Source organism: Agelaius tricolor, unplaced genomic scaffold (assembly GCF_023055355.1).
Source record: "Agelaius tricolor isolate 1412-34295 unplaced genomic scaffold, bAgeTri1.0.p SCAF_6, whole genome shotgun sequence".
NCBI lineage: Eukaryota > Metazoa > Chordata > Aves > Passeriformes > Icteridae > Agelaius > Agelaius tricolor.
The window spans coordinates 19,566,769-19,587,430 of NW_027269266.1; the positions used below are offsets into that span (position 1 = coordinate 19,566,769).

The 20,662-nt window shown below is 39.3% G+C and overlaps 2 protein-coding genes across 16 annotated transcripts in view; one reads left to right on the top strand and one right to left on the bottom strand.

Moving 5' to 3' along the window:
- ADAM22 (ADAM metallopeptidase domain 22) overlaps positions 1-7,551 on the top strand; it is a 132,058-nt gene extending 124,507 nt beyond the window's left edge. For all 13 annotated transcript variants that reach the window (XM_071428941.1, XM_071428943.1, XM_071428939.1 and 10 more), the window contains one exon: positions 82-7,551. In XM_071428941.1, the coding sequence (XP_071285042.1) occupies positions 82-102 (21 nt within the window). In that variant the 3' untranslated portion in view covers positions 103-7,551. The remainder of the gene's footprint in view (positions 1-81) is intronic.
- Positions 7,552-9,801: 2,250 nt separating this feature from the next.
- SRI (sorcin) lies at positions 9,802-18,032 on the bottom strand. 3 transcript variants are annotated; one of them, XM_071428953.1, is made up of 8 exons: positions 17,869-18,032; positions 17,123-17,206; positions 13,922-13,991; positions 13,192-13,235; positions 12,010-12,157; positions 11,741-11,854; positions 11,268-11,326; positions 9,802-10,578 (listed from the first exon to the last, which is right to left on the bottom strand). In XM_071428953.1, exons 1-8 carry the CDS (start codon positions 17,887-17,889, stop codon positions 10,552-10,554), a joined length of 567 nt encoding a protein of 188 aa, XP_071285054.1. In that variant the 5' UTR covers positions 17,890-18,032; the 3' UTR covers positions 9,802-10,551. The 3 variants fall into 3 exon arrangements, with proteins under 3 accessions (XP_071285054.1, XP_071285053.1, XP_071285055.1); XM_071428952.1 differs by having other exon boundaries at positions 17,842-18,032; XM_071428954.1 differs by lacking the exon at positions 17,869-18,032 and adding an exon at positions 17,293-17,646.
- Positions 18,033-20,662: the final 2,630 nt, after the last annotated feature.

Below are 20,662 nucleotides of genomic sequence, written 5' to 3' on the forward strand. Positions count from 1 at the left end.
CAAGCTCCTTGCACTGTCTGGGTGACAGCCTGTTTTATCTTGGTGTTCAATGTGTGTTTGTGTTTATTTCCCCCTCTCCAGCTATGGGAGACATCCATCTAGATGCAGTGTTTTCCTGGGGTCACATCAGAACTGTTTACTTTGGATTTTATAGAAACTCAGCATCACTGAGTCACTGCACATTCATCTGCTCTTCAGACAATTCGAAAGATCAACAGAGATGCCCGTGATATCGCAGTGATAACCTCCTGTCATATGGAAAGGAAAAAAACAGTCTTTTTTTTTTCTTTCTTTTTTGTTGACTTGTATTTTATGGATTTAATGAACAACCAAAATCATAACATTTGGCAGAGAATAATTAGCCCAGATGTGACAAGGCTGTTCTGCATGGTGACCTAGAATCCCAGCTGCAGTCCATTTGCCAGTCCTGTGTAAGAGAGGTTTTTCTCTGGTTTACTGCAGTCCTGAGTCAGACCAGAGTGGAACTGGGAATGTGCCTCACGGAGAGCCCAGCTGATGTAAACTTGTATGCTGTATGCATGAACCTTGTGTTCTTTACTTTCCACATGTAAGGGAAAAACAACATACTGTAGTAGAGATTAGCATGCAGGAGTAAGAAATATAGGATTTTTTTTTGTGACAGGATTTCAAGCTTTGAAAGGCAACTATTTGACACAAACGGCAAACAAACAAAGGTTATATCTTTTTTTTTTTTACCTTACATGTTTATAATCTCAGTATACAGATTGTATATATGTAAACATTCAAAAATGTCAAAAATAGCTGTTATACGTATGTGTATTTTGCCAAATGCCTAAAGAAACAGTCATGACTAACATCATCACACTTCAGATTTTCTAATATTATGAGCAGAAATACAGAAAGTACAGTACTGTAAAACTGTGTCCCTCAGAAACTGGTGTTTGACCAAAATCTATACAACTTTTTCAGCATCTTATACTGTCTTGACAATCTCAATTGTACAGTAGACTGCAGAAACCAGTACAGGAGCACTTTGTCTTAAATCATTGTAAAAGGAACCAGCCAAAATCCCTTGTTTAGTAAGATAACCACTGTATCCTCTCACAGGTGTAATCAAGAATGATTCAGCAGACAGCAGAGTCTTTAAATCATGTGCAGCCCAAACTTACTGGACATTTGGGAATACTTCTAAGTGGTCAATTCAGGATGTGGTGATGTGAAGTCTGTCTGTGAGAGTTGCTGTGTATTTTTTCAGACACTGTTTTAGATGGCAAGGCATAGGCTTATGAGAAGCATAACAATTTCACTGCACTAGATAATAACAGTGCTGGGCAAGTGGCCAGTTTCATTGCTGTCTTTCAATTTTTATTCGTTCCTGGAATCGCATTTACCATGCACTCGAATGCTATGCTTGCTGCCCCTGAAGCCCCCTTGACAATTTTTTGGGGCATTAAACTGAGCACAAAAGAATTTAGCTTAAAAAGAATAGGGGGGGGAACAACTCTTTACCATGTTATTCTTGTCTGTAAGTTGATGGTTGTATTTCTAACACCTGAGACTTCTGAAGGTTGTTTTAAAGCAAATGCCTTCTGGTTGGGAATTTTCAGTTAGTGAGAAACTGAACCATATTAAATTAGTTTATAATTCTCTGGTTTTCCAGAACTGACTATTTCTTAGCTTCAGGTAGTACCATTGCAGAATAAAACACCTGACTCTGTGGTGCAGTTGAATACCCTACCCAACAGCTGTATGATTAATTAGATATTATTGTAATGGGAACATCTATGGTGTTTCTGAATCTTCTACCTCTTTCATGTATTTCCTTTAGTAAGTGAACCCAACACTTGCAGCCTTTTAATGTATTTTTTTAACTTTTACGTCTCTCAATAAAGTCAGATATATGTAAGATTAAATTAATAAATGTTTAAAGATGTCGGCAGCTGTAAAATATGTAAGATTTTTAGAAGCACTATATTTTATGATTAGGCTGTATGTTGGATTATGACAAAATATTGGCCTTGCCATTCAAATGATTTTCTCATAGTCAACAGGTTCTGGTAAGTATTTGGAAAAAGACAAATATAAGTGAGCACAAGTGGGTGGAGACTGACCATCTGGAAAGAGACAGTCACTGGTAACTGCTTTAGGGAAAGATTCTGCATTTTTGTGAAAGGTAAATATATCAATCAGCACTGAAGATTATTTTTTGCAAAGATTCACTTTGAGTGTAGCTATCTGGATTAAAGATAGTTGATAGCATGTAGCTTATGAAATTAGGGTCTGAGCCATAACTTGAAATCAATATGTCTTTTGTTGATTTCACTGGACTTTGAGCAGGACCCTCAAGAGGTTCACCCACATTAGGACATTATGACAACTCGATCATTGCTGTATTCTCTGCCACCTGGAAGCTGGTTTTCCCTCCCATATTCATATCTTGTCTTTAGTAACTGGACTGTTCATCATGTGCCTTTTATGGTATTTTTTTGGATACAAACTGGCATGTAGTTTTGAATGATCCCATTAGATTTCTGTGCATATCTTATGTTTTTCAGTGTTTACTCTTCCATTTCCATTTTGCCTTACCAAGAAGCAGCAAGATTTGGCAGACAGAACTGGAGATAACATGCAGGCTCTTTCTGCTATGTTCATAGCTTCTTGTTTTGCAAACAAATGCCCCTCCTGACTGTATTTTCAATGTAGTATGTACTTCCAGCTTCTTTTGCTTTGGTATAATTCATTTGTAGCAGATGATGATACACTTATGTGTGTAGTGTACCTTTAACAGTCACCCTCACATTTGGAGATATGTAGTGACTGGAAGTCTAGTTCTGAACACTAAGTTTAAGTTAAATAAATGTTGACTTTCACTTTGGTGGTCTAGCGTGAGAATATCACAGGACTTGTGTTCTTGCAAAATTCTTCTGCAGAGAACTTTGCATCAGGTTGGTAACTTGGGAGACCTCAACTGGCAGAGCTGCGTGAGCCTCCCAAGCCAGTGGAGGTTGGACAGATGAGTTGTTTGCTTACAAAGCTGTCATGTCCTACTTTTAAAATGTAGTATGTTGGAAAGCTGCCAGATTAATAACCTTGAAGATGGCAAATATTTTTATCCACTGTAGTTAGTTATGCTGGCAATAGCAATATAAACTGCTGCATAATACCTCATCCAGACTAAAATAGAGTACTTGTCACTAATATAGCTCAGTCATTTTGACTAATTGAGACTCATGCTTTTATTTTGGTTTTATTTTAATAAATGGACTAGTTGATTGCCAACTATGCTGTAGATGTCTGTTGAAGTGAGGAAGCCCTCAGTTCTCAACTAGAAGTAATTGTTTATATGAACATAGGACCGGCAGGATGAAATATACTTAATATAATACCTTTATGTATTTCAATGTGGGAGAAGAATCTTGTGTAATTTATAATAAAATAATGTGACTAACTGATGGAGACTGGAAAATGGAGATTGTATCTAAAAATAATGCTGCACAATGTTACCACAGTTTAACAAGTAAAGATTTACCTACTAATTCTGGATTTGTTGACTTAAGAACTTTAGTAATCCAAGGCAATATACCAGAGATAGTTGTGACCAATAATTTACATATAGTTTTTTTTATATTTATTTATGTAGATTCAAGAAGATTGTTAACTTTATAGAGCCTATCTTTGCTTAAATTGTGACTAAAGTCACAACTTGCCAGTCACCTGAAGTGTGACTTGAGTTTGAAGATGGCTTCTTCCAAATGATTTAAAAAGTTCCTGATTTATGAGATATTGAACCGGCCGAGCCCGTGTGGTCATGAAATAATTTTGATTGTGCTATTGTAACCTTTGAGGTATAGCCTGAATTAAAATCAGAACGAAATTGTGTCAATAGTTAGTGTACTGAAATCCTCTTACTCAAATCCCTATTGCTGGTTTGGACTGATTGGTCTAGTCAATGCTAATGCAACAACTTTTTTCAAAACCAGAGGTAAGAATGGGTACATACACTATTATAGACTTGCATATACTACAAATTCTGACCAAATTTGCTGTAACTTCATTAGTGAATTGATTAATAGATATAATGTAATGTGAAAGAAGGATGAGACTCCATAATCCTAAAGGATATACTCTTCAGTTAGCCCTTAGGACTTGCTCTGTCATCGAATCCCATAGCTAGTTGTAAGCAAAGTTATCACACTCCAGTGTAAAACTCAGTGAGCTCCTGTTGTCTTGTGACCCTTTTCACTTCTACTGAAAAGAATTTGCATGAAACATTCATCCACTAACAGCCTTTGTGAGTTGGCTGACATCAGAAAGCTGCTAAAAGTTGGTCACCTTTCCACAGAATGGACAGGGTCTTTCCAATGCTGTTAATAATAGTAGGTTAAATTATGTATTAGGAAGAAGTTCTTTACTGTGAGGGTGGTGGGACACTGGCACAGGTTGCCCAGAGAAGCAGTGGATGCCCCATGCTGGAAGTGTTCAAGGCCAGTTTGGATGGGGTTCTGAACAACCTGGTCAGTGGAAAGTCCTGCCCATCCCCAGGCGGTTGGAACGAGATGATCTTTATGGTCCCTTCCAACCCAGACCATTTAATGATTTTGTGATCTTTTGCTTGTGCTATAATCAGGTGATGATGCCTCATGTCTTGTGGATTTTGCACTGGTTTTGCTTGGGATGAGTTAATTTTCTTCACTGTAGCTGGTATGAGGCTGTGGTTTGGATTTGTGCTGAAAACACTGTAGATAATGCAAGGATTTTTTCAGTTATTGCTGAGCAGTGCTTGCAATGAGCCAAGGCCTTTTCTGCTCTTCACATGCCCCACCACCAATTGGGCTTGGGGTGCACAAGGAGTTGGGACACAGCCAGGACAGCAGACCCAAGGGATAACCTAAACCATATGATGCCGTGCTCGGCAACAATCCAGGGGGAAAGCTGGCAGTGAAGAACTGCAGCTCAGGGACTGGCTGAGCACTGGTCTGTTGATAGTGAGCAATTGTTTTCATTTGCATCACTTGTCTTTTCTGGGTTTTAGTTCACTCTCATTAATTCCCTTTTCATTATTTTTTTTTATTATTACTACAGTTATTTAATTTTAGTTATTTAACTGTTCGTATGTCAACCCATGAGTTTTCTCACTTTTACCTTTTCAATTCTCTTGCCATCCCACTGTGGGTGGGGACTGAGCAAGCAGCTGTTTTGGAGCTTAATTATTTGTGGTTAAACCAGAATACTACTGGTAAAACCACTTGGTGACTCAGCCATCCTGTGTCTCACCTTCTAGCATTTTTGAAGGCTAAACGTCTTAAATCAAGTCTGTGAACCCAACAGTTCAGCTGTTTCCCATTTCTCTTCCTCCAAGTTGGAAAATCATGTGTTTCTTTCTCTAAATTGAGTTTCAGTGTCATGGGATAACAGTGGACTGTATGGACCACTGTTTTTAACCACAATATGATGCTATTTGCCTCATTTTAAAGAGCTTGAGCATTTCAGTCTCTGCTGAATACCAATAATGGATGAGCTGATGACCCACTATTTGCATGGCTTCCAAATCTTATGTATCAGCAATATGGGATTTGACTTGGATCACATTTGATGTGCTCAATTGGTCAGAGCTCAGTGTTAATAATGCCAGGGTCACAGGTTCAATTGCCCTATGGGCCATTCACTTAAGAGTTGGACTTGATTATCCTCATGGGTCCCTTCTCCAGAATATTCTGTGATTCCTGAAGAAAAATTTGAGTAAACTGCAAAAATATGTGCAGGTTGTGATTGGACAGTGGAGTATGTGCACAAAACTATTCCTCTGTGCACATAACTATTATCTTAATGAGGCAAGAAAAAATGAAACAGTGAAACCAATTGTGTAAACTTAGCTGCAATACAAACAGGACTCTCTTAAGTGTGATTTTGTCAGAAACAGGAAAGGAAGTAATAGTTTCTATCATCTATGCTAAAAATCTCCTCTGATGCAAGTAGTTTCTAAGTCAGCTTATGAAAACTATTTCTGGTGCCTCAAGTATGGATGCTGATGTAAACTGCAGCTTTGGAAACAGTACCCTGTGCACATGGTATCTTGTCATTCCACAACAGTTTTCTGCAAGTATTTAGAGAAAAGCACTGCAACAGTCAACATTCCAGGTCATCTCAGCCAAGTAAGAAAAACAAGCACTAGAAATAAGTTCAGAAAACAGATATTGCTCACACTTGAGATAATGTACCTGGCTTCAAAATTGGCTCACCCAGCCAGGTCTGGCAGTTCTAGCTCTTTAAAATCCAGTCTATACCAGTCTCAAAACCACTTCAGCTAAACCAGCTTTCAACTGTTTAAAAACTTCTGCTACTTAAGATGGGCCTGAATTGCCATATAACTCAGAATGAGATGAGGAAAATTTGGGAAAATAAGCACAGAGCAGTTAAAAAGAAACATGTTATCTAGGGTGGGAGTAAAGGAGTCAACACAATTTTTAATCGCTAGAGCATAAAATGTCAAAGCAACAATCTTTTATTTTTTTGTCTCTGTATTCCTCTGAATAAAAAAAATAAAGCTTTTGTTTAAAAAATATCAACATGAGGCCTTAAGACCTTACATATTCTAACTTTAGCATGGAAAGTCTATTTTTACAACCATGTTAGAAATTCTGTATATAGGCCTGACTGACCTTGTAAGTGGAGTGGTGCGAGCAGCTAATCATGCAATATTGTAAGGCTCTGTAGAACAGCAAATGCTGATTTAGTTTGATTATTGGTACAAGAACTCCTGCTCACTGCCTGTGTAGACTCTGCATACTTTGCGCTTGGAAATACAGTCCAGAACATACTCAAACTGTGAATATATAACCTGATTTTTCTTTTCTTAAGGATAAAAATATAATACAATAGGTAATATTTTATATAGAATACAGTACTTATTTTTATTGTTGCATAAATGCAAAATATTTTTTTCAGAATAGCAAAGCATTATGGAATTTTTAATCTGCTGGAGAAAACACTATTTACTGTATGACCAGTTCTTTCAGCAAAGCTTTTGGGGTGGTATATACCAACTGGCTCTGCCAGCTTCATTTTGTGCTGATGTTTAACCTTGGACATTGCTGTAAAAAAAAAGCTATTTTTTCACTCATACTAGCCATTATTGAAAGAGGCAAGGAGAATCATGTTTCACCCCTGTGGCTGGGCTAGTGTTGGCAAAAACAATGATTTGCATCATATCATTGTCTTTGCTAGAAAAAGTTCTTTAAAAATCGTACCTGATGTAATAAAAATGCAAGATTTTGACAAACATCAAAATGAAGCACTGCAGTTTACAACTTTCTAGCTTTGAGTGTGATATTTTTGTCATAAACATTACAGGCATTAGGCTGTTGAATGAATCTGGCTTTCATGTAGCTAAACAAAATGTTGCTTTTTATAAAATCAAATCGTTGTAATTTGGGGTTCTAAATTCCTGCTCACTTTTAATAATAACAGCGTCACAGTATCCACTTCTACAAGAGTATTTAATACAAATGCCTGTGGTTTTCAATGTTACTAACATATTGTAACATCAGTAAAGTGACTTTCAATGACAAAGGCTCTGGTGTGTATTTTGTTCTGATTCGCTGTATTTAGCACTTTCTGTTTTATAGCTCTCTATAAAATAAAGATGTTGCATGCAAGGGAAAAGGCTGATAGAAGAATATAGATGTTATTCTTCAAATTCCAAGGTTGCAAATGATCCAGTGACCTTCTCAAATCTTTGTGTTAGGGACCTACTGTTCTCCAAGCAAATCTAAAATTACTATTCCTTAGTTTGCCTGTTTGAGGGCAACCTAGGAAAAATACCTATTTGAAACTATGCCTGGTGGTTGGCTCAAAGGTCGAGAGCAATCACCCCACCTGGTGTCACGTCAGTATCCTTCCTTGTAGTATGGCTTGTAGGAAAGAGAAACCATCAATTCTGAGAGTAACTGTTTCTCTAAAGCAGGTAACTTGCACATTCAATCTGTCCACTGAATCCACTCTTAACGGGGAAGCAATTTTTGAAAAGGTTTCAGGTGGCTTTTTTTTAGCTAGGACAGCAAACTCTACACTAACTCCTTAGCTCTGTATGTATTAGCTTAGTTTTTCTCTAAACTTTGAAGATTATTTATCTCATCAGTCCCCGTGAATACACTGGATTTTTGAAATGTTGATGTAAAACAAAAAACTATTTTTTCTGGAGGAAGCCAGAATTTTCTCCTGGTTTTGGAACAATTTTTTTTTTCCAGTTTTCTCTGGTTTATGTTTACAAGACTACTGAAGAAAACCCTATTGGTTCACACTGTTTTCTTGCAGCATTTCACTGCCCAGTAACTGGCTGGTGCCAAAATAGCGATTCAGCCTGGGGAAATAAACTGAGCAAGACTTGAGTTTTGGGTCCTTGGGTCTTGAGTGCTTTGGTCCACTTGAGTCAGCTGTCCTCACTGAATTCAGCCTACTCACTGTGATTGTGGAGTGAGAAACTGAGAAAACCCAAATACTGTACAAGCACTGCCCAGCAACAGCTGAAACATTGCTGTTATCACTGCTGCTGATTAGGTACAAATCTGAACCTTTGGGCTGCTATACAGAAAATTAATTCTATCCCACCAAAGCAACTACAAGACCAGAAATACAACTAAGCAGTAGATGTGTGGGAAATGAACATTTTGGTAAAGCTCTCTTACTATTCTTAGGGTAAAATTAAGTGTAAGGATGAACACTGTATATATACAAAATACTCAAATCCCTACAGGAAGAACAGCCTTTTTTCACACTCTTACAAACCTCATCAGCTGTCAGAGGTTTGAACTGCAGCAGCAACTGATGTTGGCTGCCACACTCAGACAAATCTTTGTGGATTTTGGTCTTTCCATTAGAAATACTTCCGGTAGTATTCCATCTGTTTCCCAACTTCATGTGCAACAGGACAATGTACTGTCAGAATGTGGATCTATAATGCTGTCTTTGCCTTCGAAATTTTTTGTGAGGGCAGAAAGAGAACTAGCTTCTGTAATGAAACTACAAGCAATACCCAAAGGATTCTAAATTTAAGCAGTAAGTACAAGTTACTTCTTTAGGTAAGACGAGCCTGCTTTGAATTTACAGCCCAGAAACTAAAGTGCCAGATTTAATAGACACCTCCACAAAGCAGGGTACAATACAGTATCTTTGAGTGAGATTCCTGCTCTGAGGAGCTCGTTTGTCCAATGATGTATATTTATATGTGTCTATATATATGCACATATGTGTAGTTTTGCTTTCATTACTTAATGCAAAGGTTCCTCCCCAAAACTGTCCTAAACTACTTACTTAAGAAATATACTTCTTTTAATATTCTTATGGCATTGTATTCACAAGCAGCAAAACAACATATATCACTCCTCTGTGTAGGCAGAAGTGACCAAAATTAACAAAAGTTTCATTAACTTGTTTTATTGGAAAAAAGTTTGTAGTACCTCTGCACAGTTGTGCTGCTCCCTCTTTCCATACAATGTCCATCCATTTCTCAAAAATCCCTACAACAAAAGCAACAATAAAACCTCCACCAAACAAAAATCCCATTTTTCCCCCCTGAAGAGGCTCAGGCAAGTAAGCCTTGCCTGTCTGTATCTGCTTTCACTGGTAACTACTGCTGTGATCTGAAAGAGTAACATGGCAAGAATTTTTTCCAAGTGAGTTTTGGCCCTTGTGGGTTAGCTGGCATACTGAGGCATAACTAGGGGTTAAAGTGGAGGAGATAGAAACATTTATTTACATGTGACTGAAGTCTGTCTGTCTGCCTGTGAACGGAGAGTTGAACATAAACGGACACAGCACAGCTTTTGTATGTTTAAAAGTGTTTTATGTAGTGACACAAACAAAGCAAGAATCTTACAAGAACAAAGCCCCTGGTACCAGGGCACAAGGCTAGAAGAGTTTTCTGCTATGTTTTGTTGCATTCCTGCTTAAAAGAAGTTCTAGCAGATAGTCTTACAGTCAGTGCATGGTGTCACAGGCTTCATCTTCAAGAGAGCTGACAAAGTAAGTAACCAAAACTTACTGATGTTTTAACAGACCAGTGCAAAATGACCATTCCAAAATCCCTTTTAGTTTGTACATCTGTCCTATGTTGTCAAAGACAAGAAAATATGTATTCTCATAAGTCAAACACGTTACTGTTTAAGTCAGAAAATGGTAAGTTGCATTCCAGAAACTGATCTTAGTGAATTGTGGGAAAAAAGTAGACACATGACTGAAAGTCTTACCATTTGTGTGATCTGAGTTATACATAGTGAATTGCAAGTTTATGAAAATAAAAGCAGCTTTAATAATCACAGATTGGAAGTTAAAGACAACAGTACATGAGTAGTTCATATTCATTATCAAGACTAAAAAATGTGTGAAAAGGGATGCCTTCATGAAATATGCAGTTTCCAATATTGAGATACACAGTCATTGGAGAACTTGGCAAAGCAAAACACATACTGGAATGTTAAATCATGATCATCCACAGCTTGCTTACTTTTGATTAAGATGCTGATAAAACTGGAAGGTTAAATCATGATCATCCACGGCTTGCTTCCTTTTGATTTAGATGCTCATAACACACTGTATGAACTGAAAAGAGAATAACTACTTCTTAGATGTATGACAGAGAACGAGTTTTTACTTTTTCTCCTACAATACTCATTGTCACTACATATTTCTGTAAAGAAATTCAGCCCATGAATAGTAAAGCTTTAAAATGCATGTGAAAATAAGCAAATTAATTAAAAGCAAAAGTTAATTAAAGCAAAGCATCTCCTTAATGATACCAACAACACCAAAAATAAAAACTAGCACACATGGTCCTCCCCCCAGCTCGAAAAAATCCCCCAAATCCAGGATGACTCGAATCTAGTGTTCTCTTTCTGCTGCACAGATGTGGCTAGGAAGCCAAGACCCAGAAGCTTGACTGAGTGTGATTCATCCACCAGACCTCCACCAACCCTTCCCAGGAAAAATGCCTACCAAGCTTTAAAACAGAAAATGAAAAAAAAAATCACAGAAAATGATGCTAATAAGTGATGTAGCTTCTTTGATCTTCTTGAACCACACTGGTTAGAAGTTCAGAAAAAGGTACACAACATTTTACAGAACTCTGTAAAATACGCAAAACTTTTTGAGACAATACTCCACATGCCCTAGAACTTCTAGGTTCTCACTGCATGTGTAGGGAAGGCACAAACTCAAATCATTACTGATTGTCTTAAGTTTTTATTTTGTTTTACCCTGGAATGTTACTGGATTCCTTAAAATTTACTTACATCATCATAGTGGAAGTTCACAAAACCCTGTTGAGTTGTATCCCTTCTTCTAAAGCATTCTGCAAAAATTGATTAAGAAAACAGAAACCAGGTAAGAAGAATTGCAAATAAACATTTTTTTAAAGTGTACAGTACTTTCCTAAAATTTCCCAAGTCACATGAAGGAGAACGTGATCAAGAATACTGCAATTCATTCCAAGACTAAATTTTTATATCATATACAACCCTTTATGTTCTGTTAATAAACAAAGTCTCCCAATTTTGTAACATTACTCTTCCAGTCTCTGGAATGAACCCTGCATTAGTATAAAGTCCTTTATTTCATGGGAATTTAAAAAATCGTAGTCTGTAGATTAATGATAGAAACCTCTTTTGTAGTATGCCAAAGTTGAACTTGAGATAAGTGAACAAAGAGGTTATTAAATAAAAATGTATTATGGGGATGACAGCAACAAGGCCACAATCCAGCATACCAGTGAGAGCTCGGAGTTTCACGCAGCAGGCAATGTAATCATCAAATGCAATCTTTCCTTGAGTGCTGTATCGCTTTGTGATGGCAGTCACAGCCTGTGGGCTCAGTCTAAATCCTATTTGAAAATAATAAAGTCCTATTTTGAAAAGCCAGGTAAGTTAATAGAATCCAACAAGTTTTCATTGGAAATATCATGTGTTAGTTACTGCAGGATGATAACAGGGAAATGGTGTGAGTCAGGGTCAGAAGCAAGAACATTTCACAACTTACCCATGGTCATCAAGGCTTTCTCCAGTTCCTGACGATCCACTGTGCCACTTCCATCACTGTCAAAACTTACAAAGTGTTGCTTCCAGCCATTGACCACAGCCCAGAGTTCTTTAAACTCATTAAATCCCAGTGTGCCAGACATATCCCTCTGATTTCAAAGCTAAGAAAAACATTTCTTAACTAAACAAAACCACCAACAAAATTTGACAAACAAAAAACCAAACAAACAAAAAAGGCATCTCTCTGTAGTTAAAACTTACTTGAAGGCCGCTATTAATACAATTGTGATATTATTAATTTCTCTTGTAGAACACTAAAGCATCCCCCAGCACAGATGGAGGTAATACTACCCAAAACACAAGGTCAGAGATCTGCTCTCCCCACTTCTTCCCAGTGAAACCTGCTAAAGCAATTTTCCCTTTGTGAATTCTACTTTAGTTGACACACTTCTCTTTAAACTGCTGCTATGTAATTGTATCCAATTAAATACATAGCTGAAATAAAAATAAATGCCAAAGAATAAATTGTTATAATAGTAGTTCTCTTGTATTCTAAGTGGTTTGTTCGAGATGAGCTAAGACCCCTTCCAGTTTAATGTCTGCTTTTTTCTTTTTAAGCAGAAAAACTTTCAATTTAAGTTTTGCCTACAAACCTCCAAAGATTCCAACCTTACACAGAATATCTAAGTGTTCCACAGGTCCTACTGCTGAATGCCATATACCATTCCATTAGATACTCAAAGCTGATTCATTCATGGAACAGGATTTAGGAGGACTTAGATTGTATTCAGGCTGTGCACAACAAATGCTTAAAATTCATTAGGAAGGATGAGAAATTGTAAAGGTGTCCTATTTGAAAAGCACAATAAGTGACTTGCACAACACTTTATTCTGGGCCACCAGACGTGACTGTTCATACACTTAATGGAGAAACAGCTCCCCAGGCTTAGAGGGATACCACTTGCTGTAAAATGATTGGTCACCAAGAGCTTCGTTTATTTATTATTTCTTAATTTGTTAAAATTAGTGAGAATGGAGTTTTGTACCTTCCCAATCACAATGATCACAAGACTTATTAAGTAAAGGTTGAATGGAAACTACAAAGCATTTCCCAAATGTTTTGGCGCTCTCTCATCTTTGCTTACATAATGAAAAAATGTTTACATTTCATACTAAAGGATACATCCAGCATTGAGATCATGAGTCTGCAAGTCTCTAAGTTGAAAGCTGTTAAAAATAGAAAAAGGAAAAATAAATTATGTTAAGAGCATATTCTTCAGTTTTATCTAAACATAAAATTTCAGATTTATTATAAATTTAAATTATATAAACTATTATGTAATTGGTTACCCTGCATACAGCCATACCATATTTTTCATCCAAGTAAGAGCCATTATTGTTAGAAAAACTGACAGCAGGCAATTTGGAGGCAATTCAAGTTATATTTAAAATTAACTTGCTTTCATCTTAATCCACAATAGTTTTGGGTTTCAAAGTGGTCATTTATATTCCCCCCCAACAGACACCACTTGAGCAAGCCAGTTTCACTCACAGAAGCTGTAAACTGAACAGGAGGTATTCCAGCAGAGGAGTACTACCACAGATTTTGATCAATATCAAAGCTCAATTCAAACCAAAGCAAAGCATCTTTTTAAGAACTGTCTGTCCATTACAAAACAAATCACTTCAACTCCACAGCCCAGCAGAGAGGGGAACTAAGGAGGCTGAAAAGGCAAATCCTTGGCACACAGAACTGAATACAGAGAATTTAGGTGACCAAGATATGGAAAGGAAACCTATTTGCCATGCAAATAAAAAACCCAGCTCTGCAGAAGGCACAACTACACACGTTTTCTAGGGAAGGAGAATTAGTGTGCTTTAGATGCGCTTGTTTATTCAAATCATTAACTTACGTTTATATGATCCTGCAATCCCTGACTGGGTGAGACATCTCTGTAGCTCATCAGCATCTATTTGTCCATCCTTTCGATAACAGAAGATGTATCAGCTATTAATACCCTCTCCCAGGCTGCTTATTCCCAGTACCCACTCCCTTTCCAGTGGCATTCAATTAGTTATGCTTCTCAAGACATCCTCATAACTCACAAATATAAAAATTCCTGCTTTTTAAAATATTAAGTTGCTAGTAGAACAAGCAAATGTAGAAAGCAAAGAACTTTGAAAGAAAAACAAAACAAACTCAGAAAAGATACCTATCCACATGGCTTGGAAAAAGCCTCACTTCCAACAAATCCTTCTCAGGGCCAAATAGAGAAAACAACTGCCAATTCATGGAAAGCAATGAGCTGCCAGAACTGGAGGTGGAATTCTAAGCTTCATTCCTCACATCCCCAACATGAAGTTTGGTTCACACAGAGTTTAAATTAATCTCATTCAGGAATGGAACATTATGTCTGTAGACATAAAAAATGATGACACTTCTGCAAAGCATCAGAAGATGAAAAGCCAAGTTGGCTATCAGGAAAAGTTTTTTTGCCCAGAGAGTGGCTGAACATTGGAATGGGCTTCCCAGTGAAGTGATCACAGCACCAAGCCTGACAGAGTTGAAGAAGTATTTGGACAACACACTTGGGCACTTGGTTTGATTCTTGGGCTGTCTTTATCAGGGCCAGGAGTTGGACTCAATGATCCTTGTGGGTCCCTTCCAACTCAGCATATTCTACGATTCTGTTTGTTACAGCATTTTCCTTATGTTTTGAAAACTCTTTTATTCAAGAATAGAGATATTCTACTGAATGATATGGTGGGAAGAGCACAGCCTGATAACTTTCAGAAATTAAATATTGTTTAGAAGACAAATAGTAGTTCTGTGTTAAATGATATTTGACAAGGTCTGAAAAAAAGGCAACAATGTTTTGATTCTATGTAAAGTTAATGGCAGCTAAACCCAAATTTGCTTCCTATCTACTCCATCAGTATAAGTAAGTAGATGTATTTAATACTTTAAATTCATGGGGTGGGGAAAGAGAAGAGATTTGAAATAGCCATTACTATTAAGTAACTAATCTCTTCAAAGGCTTTGTACCTTCTAAAATAAAGATAGAAACTGCATAACTTTAAAATAGAGGAAGATACAAAAGCGTGACTGTAATCAAGATTAACATTACCAAATATATGCTTGTCTTTTTTGGTTTTTTTAAGTAGAACATAAGCAGGTTCAACTTGACAATGCATATGAGCTTTTCAAACAGGCTAAAAAATAAATTATTACTTCCTAAAAAGACAGATTCAATTGAATAAAGATTTGAAACAATATTTTTTACTTTCTTCTGTGAACGAAGGAAACTAATTCATCAAATCAAAGACAAGATCCCTGCTGTAAACTACTTCAAAGAAAGCTCAGAGAAAACATCAAATATTATATAGCATAAAAACAACACAGCAATAAACCATAACCAAAACATACTAATTCTACAGTAAGTATAGATGGATAACTGAGATGTGGCTTTTTACAGAGTTGCATGGATGGCTATAAAAGCAACTGATAATTTAGCTGTTACATTTAACTGTCTCCTTACAGGGTTTTTACTTCTGCACAGCCACTGGTACCAGAAACAGACACCTCAGATTCCAAGGATAACTTCGAAAGCTACTGAGTTCATTTTAGTAAGGAATGATTTCTACAGATAGAAAGCATTTCAGAGTATTAACTTAAGTATTCTTAAATGCTAACTTGATCATATCCATCAATCCAGTGGGAATGGGTAGTATCCAGCTTCCAGGTTCCATGCCTCACTTGAGAAAGCTGAGCATGGTCTATGTTTTGCTGAGATCCAGCTCCTGCCACCTCTTCTCCACAGTGCTGTCTCCTGTTTGCTGCTCCCTCCCTTTCTCTTTACAATAGGAGCTCATTCATTTGCCCAGCATCAGTTACTGGCTCCAGTGCTGACTCCTGGCACACATCCAGGAGGCACCTGCACAGACACATCTTAGCTGGCAGACAAATTGTCAGCACATTCAGCAGAACTCAGCTCTGAGCTCCACCTTCTCAGAAAGGCCTAACTACACAGAGGTCATTCTGTGTTCTCCTTTACCAAAAAACACATGGTCTAAATATTTTCATAAGCAGTTAGAAGAAGTAGGACACAGACTGCAAGATGCATTATTAATTCAAAAGAGTAACATAGAGAACAAAACGAATCCAAGTTATGGTGGGAATCTGAACATCAGCTAATATTGTTGAATTTAAATTTTCATGTTGTGGTTTGCAGCTACCTGAGGATAGCAGATCCAAGAGCAGAGTTTTAGATGTGCACACACCTTACAGGTGTGCAATAAATAGCTATAATATAGCAAACAAACAAGGAACTTCAGCTCAATAAACCTAACTTAATTGTTCCTAAACTCTGTAATACAGTTCAAAGAGCATTTGTTTCTAGCAACATACATGATCATACAAAAACAGTATATGCCACAAAATTACAGGAAAGAAATTAAAAATGCAGTGCAGAATGACAGGGCAGAAAAAAAAGGACTTGTGAAGGCCTTTCCTTTAGAAGAATAATCACTCTATGCTACCAGTAAACCCAGATATTGGCACAACCCATGACTGCTTTTCCATTTGTGAGTCTATTAAGATCATGTAATGACCTCTTTCCTGTTAGCATTTCCTGCTCTTAGCCAGGCCATCTGCACAGCCCACGCTTTCCACTGTTTCTCTTTTCTTTCTCCTAAGCCTGGCAGCATTCACCAACCCAAAGCTGTCACAATTCAGTAACAAAACTTCATGCATTTAAATATTCCCTGCATATACCTGTATAGGAAATAGAGGCACACATGCCTATGTTTCTGTATATATGTATGTATTTACACATACAATATAGAAACTAACAGCATTATTCAAATTGTATAGTTCCTGTATGTATACAGCTATAACATAGACCAGTACAGGTGTACATGGCAAATAGGCTAAGTAAAACAATTATGGATTTGGTTTTTTAAACTAGAAATATCAGTTTTTCTCACTGCAAATACTAGGCATTTCTCTTTCCAAAGGTAGAGAGTATTCCCCCGGAAGAAAAAAAAATCCAAGAAGTAAATATTATGAGTTTAGTAAATTTTGTAAGTCAAATAAGCAAATTTTGTAAGTTTACCTGCCCTCCTACTGCAGCAAAATAACCATACAAAGGATCCTGAGCTTGTCCAGGGAATGCTGGTCCTCCTGGAGCTCCTCCATACTTTGGAAACAAAAAAGAAAATTAATTTTAAATCAATGATTCAGTTAAGGATCTGTACTTATCAACTTATGTTTTCATGTACACACCATGCCAGAAAAAAAGTCCAACCAAAAAGGAAACTCCTCATGAAAAAAATCCCCCAAACCAAGTCTCAATTTCAGTACTCATCTAGTAATGTAAGCAGATCAGTATAAAACCTTGCACAGGAGCAATCGACTGATCTAGATCCAGCCTGGTCTATCTCACCGAGGTTTCATTTTATTCTACCCTTAGCAGAAAACGGCGTGCCGAAGAAATACTAAGGCACTGCAAATTTTTTTTTTTCCAGTTCAGCAAAGTTGAGCAAAACAGATGTCTATGGCAAATGCATGTAAGAATATGCATTAAGTGTGAAAGCCCCTAAATTAAACTGATTTTTAAGTGAAAATCATGGAATGACACCCTCAGCACTGACTTCCTCCCCCGGCAGCAGCGGCGGGGGAGGCGCCTCCTCCCTCCCTTCTCCCCCTTCTTGGCGCAGCTCCGAGCCGGCGCCTGCGGCCCCTCCCGGCGGGAGCGGCGGGCACAGGCCGGGCAGACCGCGCCTGACCCTGCTCCCGCCGGCCACATCCCCCCGCGGGCCCGGCCCCGCTCACCCCGCCCTGGTAGAACCCGCCGGGTACCGGCTGTCCGGGATACGCCATCTTCGCCTGGCACCGGCTCCGGCGGTCCGGCTGCGCCCGGGAGCAACCACCCGGATACGGAGGGAGGGCGGCAACTTCCAGCCCCGGCCCTTCCCGGAGCCCGCGTCCCGCCACCGCCTAGGCGGGGCAAGCAGCGACCTTCCGCCACCAGGGCAGCGGGCGGTGCCGGGCGGTGCCGTCGGGAGGTGAGGGGTCGCCCCCTCCGATCTCCTCCCCTCCAAGCTCCCCCTCTGGCACGGTGGTACCGGCCGGTGGCCCCGCGGCGGCATTTCCCGGCACAGCTGCCTGGGGCCCGCCCGCATCGCGGGGCGGGACGTGGGGCTGTGTGCGGGGGCGGGCGGGGAGTGCTGAGGGCGCTGGGCTCGGCCAAGGGCTGTGGGCTCACATTGCCTGTGGCTCCCGGCCAGCAGCTGTCAGACACCCGCGGGAGTCAGCGCCCGTGAACGGAACCGATCCGCTGAGGAGAAGGAAGAGGCTGCGCCCCGGAGCCAGCGGCCGCGGGCAGCGGAGGTGGAGCCGGCCCCTGGCGCATCCCGAGACTGCCGCTCCCGGGCAAACGGTGTTCTGTGGCGGCTGTAACCCGCTAAGGTGACGGGAGAGCTCCTGACATGTTCACTGGTGAAACGGTTGAGTTGATATCAGATTATTTCAGAACCACCGACTCGTGATTTACCAAAAGACCGCTGAGGTCATAGACTCAGTTCCTGCGTCTGTATCGTGTATCCCAAAACGCATCCTTACGTGTTCTCTGTTGGTACCGTTGCTTTTTCTTCAGAATTGGACCACCCGTCCCTGTTCCCAAATACAGAGAATAAGCTGTATAATTTCTTTTGGATCTGTAGGTCCAAATTCTGGAGTAGGAGCTGGGGGAATGCCCGTGTCCCACTGGAGCGGGGGAGTCCTGTTGTGTTCAGTCGGGGCCGCTCCTGGTTTGGGATTTTCTGGAAGAGCTTTGATCCAGCAGCCTCTTCCCGGTTGGCGGCGCTGCCCGGTGCAGCCCGAGGTTTTCTCCTGCTGTTCACCCAATACCCCAGGGAGCAGCATCAGCCAGAGCGGTCTGAGCTGGTCTTGCGACTTTGCAAAACATAGAACTCCCTCCCTCTCCTAGCGGGAGCTATTTAATTCAGACGCAAGACGATGAGAGATCAGTTGCTGGAGTCTGTATGACTGAAACAAATCTTTCTAATAGAGACCTTGCAGGGTAAATGGCCTGTTGTCAGAAATCTGGAAGCATAAAAATTTTATTTTTCTGTTTATTGACATAATTTCTGAAGAACGTTATAAATTTGAGTAGGACCTTAATTAATTAAAGTATGCTAATTTATAGTAAACTTTCCATTTAAAGTGAGTCACCCTTCTCAGCTTCTAAGTCATCTAGTAAACAGGACTTTCAGACGTTATCTCCGTGGCATATATTTTATTATTTCAGCACGAATTGCACCTTATAACTGCTAACGATTGCCAATGACATGAAAACAAAACTGGTGTTCTGTGTAATTTAATAACCAATAGAGTTGCCAAATGAGACAAATTATTTAATACCTTCATCACACAGAATTATAGTAGAGGAAATGTATTTAAATATCTGTATAGAGGCTTTGCCCCAGAGGTCCCGGTTGCCCTTGATGGCGCTGCAGCTGTGACCAATGAAGATAACTGGGATAAAAGGGGGTGGGTTAGCCAGTCAGGGAGAGCCCTGAACTGAGAGAGAACAACATGCAGAAGAAGGAGTCTGTGCTGTGAAGATCTGCAGCCATGAGAATACACCAAAGAGGTATGGACTTTACAAATCTGATCACAACAGCAATATGAGACTCTAGAAATAATAGAACAACCATTGGTGACCCCGATGTGATAGTTAGCAGAAGATGAGACAGCTGAGAGCTGTGGCAGCCAAGAGCTGCGACAGAACATATCCTTTGGGTCAAGGAGCTGTGAAAGTGTATGACCTTTGAGCAAGGAGCTATGTGTGTTGTACATGGCCTGTGAGTCATGAGAGAATATGGGTGTTGTACATGGCCTGTGAGTCATGGAGAAATGTATGTGTTGTATTTGAACATCGGTACAACTGTTAACTCAAGTAAAAGAAAAGGGGGAAATATATTAGAGGAAATGTATTTGAATATCTGTATAGAGGCTTTGCCCCAGAGGTCCCGGTTGCCCTTGATGGCTGCAGCTGTGACCAATGAAGATAACTGGGATAAAAGGGGGTGGGTTAGCCAGTCAGGGAGAGCCTTGGAGGAGCCCTGACCTGAGAGAGAACAACATGCAGCAGAAGGAGTCAGTGAAGATCTGCAGCCATGAGAACACACCAAAGAGGTATGGACTTTAGAAGTCTGATAATATCATTATGGGACTCTAGAGAAATAGAATAACAACACGGAATAGCATATATTAAGCTGAGAAACAAAGTAGTGACCCTGTACAGTTTCTTGGCTTAGGAAATACTTCTCTCACAAGGGTACTTAACTAAGTGTATTGATATCAAGATGTGCACTGGTCAAATAGTTGTTTTGACCAGACTTAATCATGTGCAGTGCAAGTTATTGCAGGCTCTGTGCTGCATTTTGTTAGAGTACATATATTAATGTCCAGGCCAAAAGCCCTCCTAATTAAAATAGGACCAAGGAACAGTGATAAAAATAATAAAGGCTGGAAAGATTGAAAATAAGTGGTAAGGAATGTAAGTGATAAGATTTGAAGAGTTGTGCATTGAAAAACAAAATATCAAATGGTATATATGTATTGCCAATAACTTAATAGGAATGAATTT

Bases quoted from the DNA above. Each gene is read 5' to 3' on its own strand.
- SRI (XM_071428952.1), bottom strand. From the start codon at position 17,889: ATGGCGTATCCCGGACAGCCGGTACCCGGCGGGTTCTACCAGGGCGGG. The intron at 12,158-13,191 runs GTATCCTTTAGT...CTTTGAAATCAG, and splicing joins TCATGATCTCAATGCTGGAT to AGGGATATGTCTGGCACACT. The intron at 11,327-11,740 runs GTATGCTGGATT...CAATTTTTGCAG, and splicing joins GAAACTCCGAGCTCTCACTG to AATGCTTTAGAAGAAGGGAT.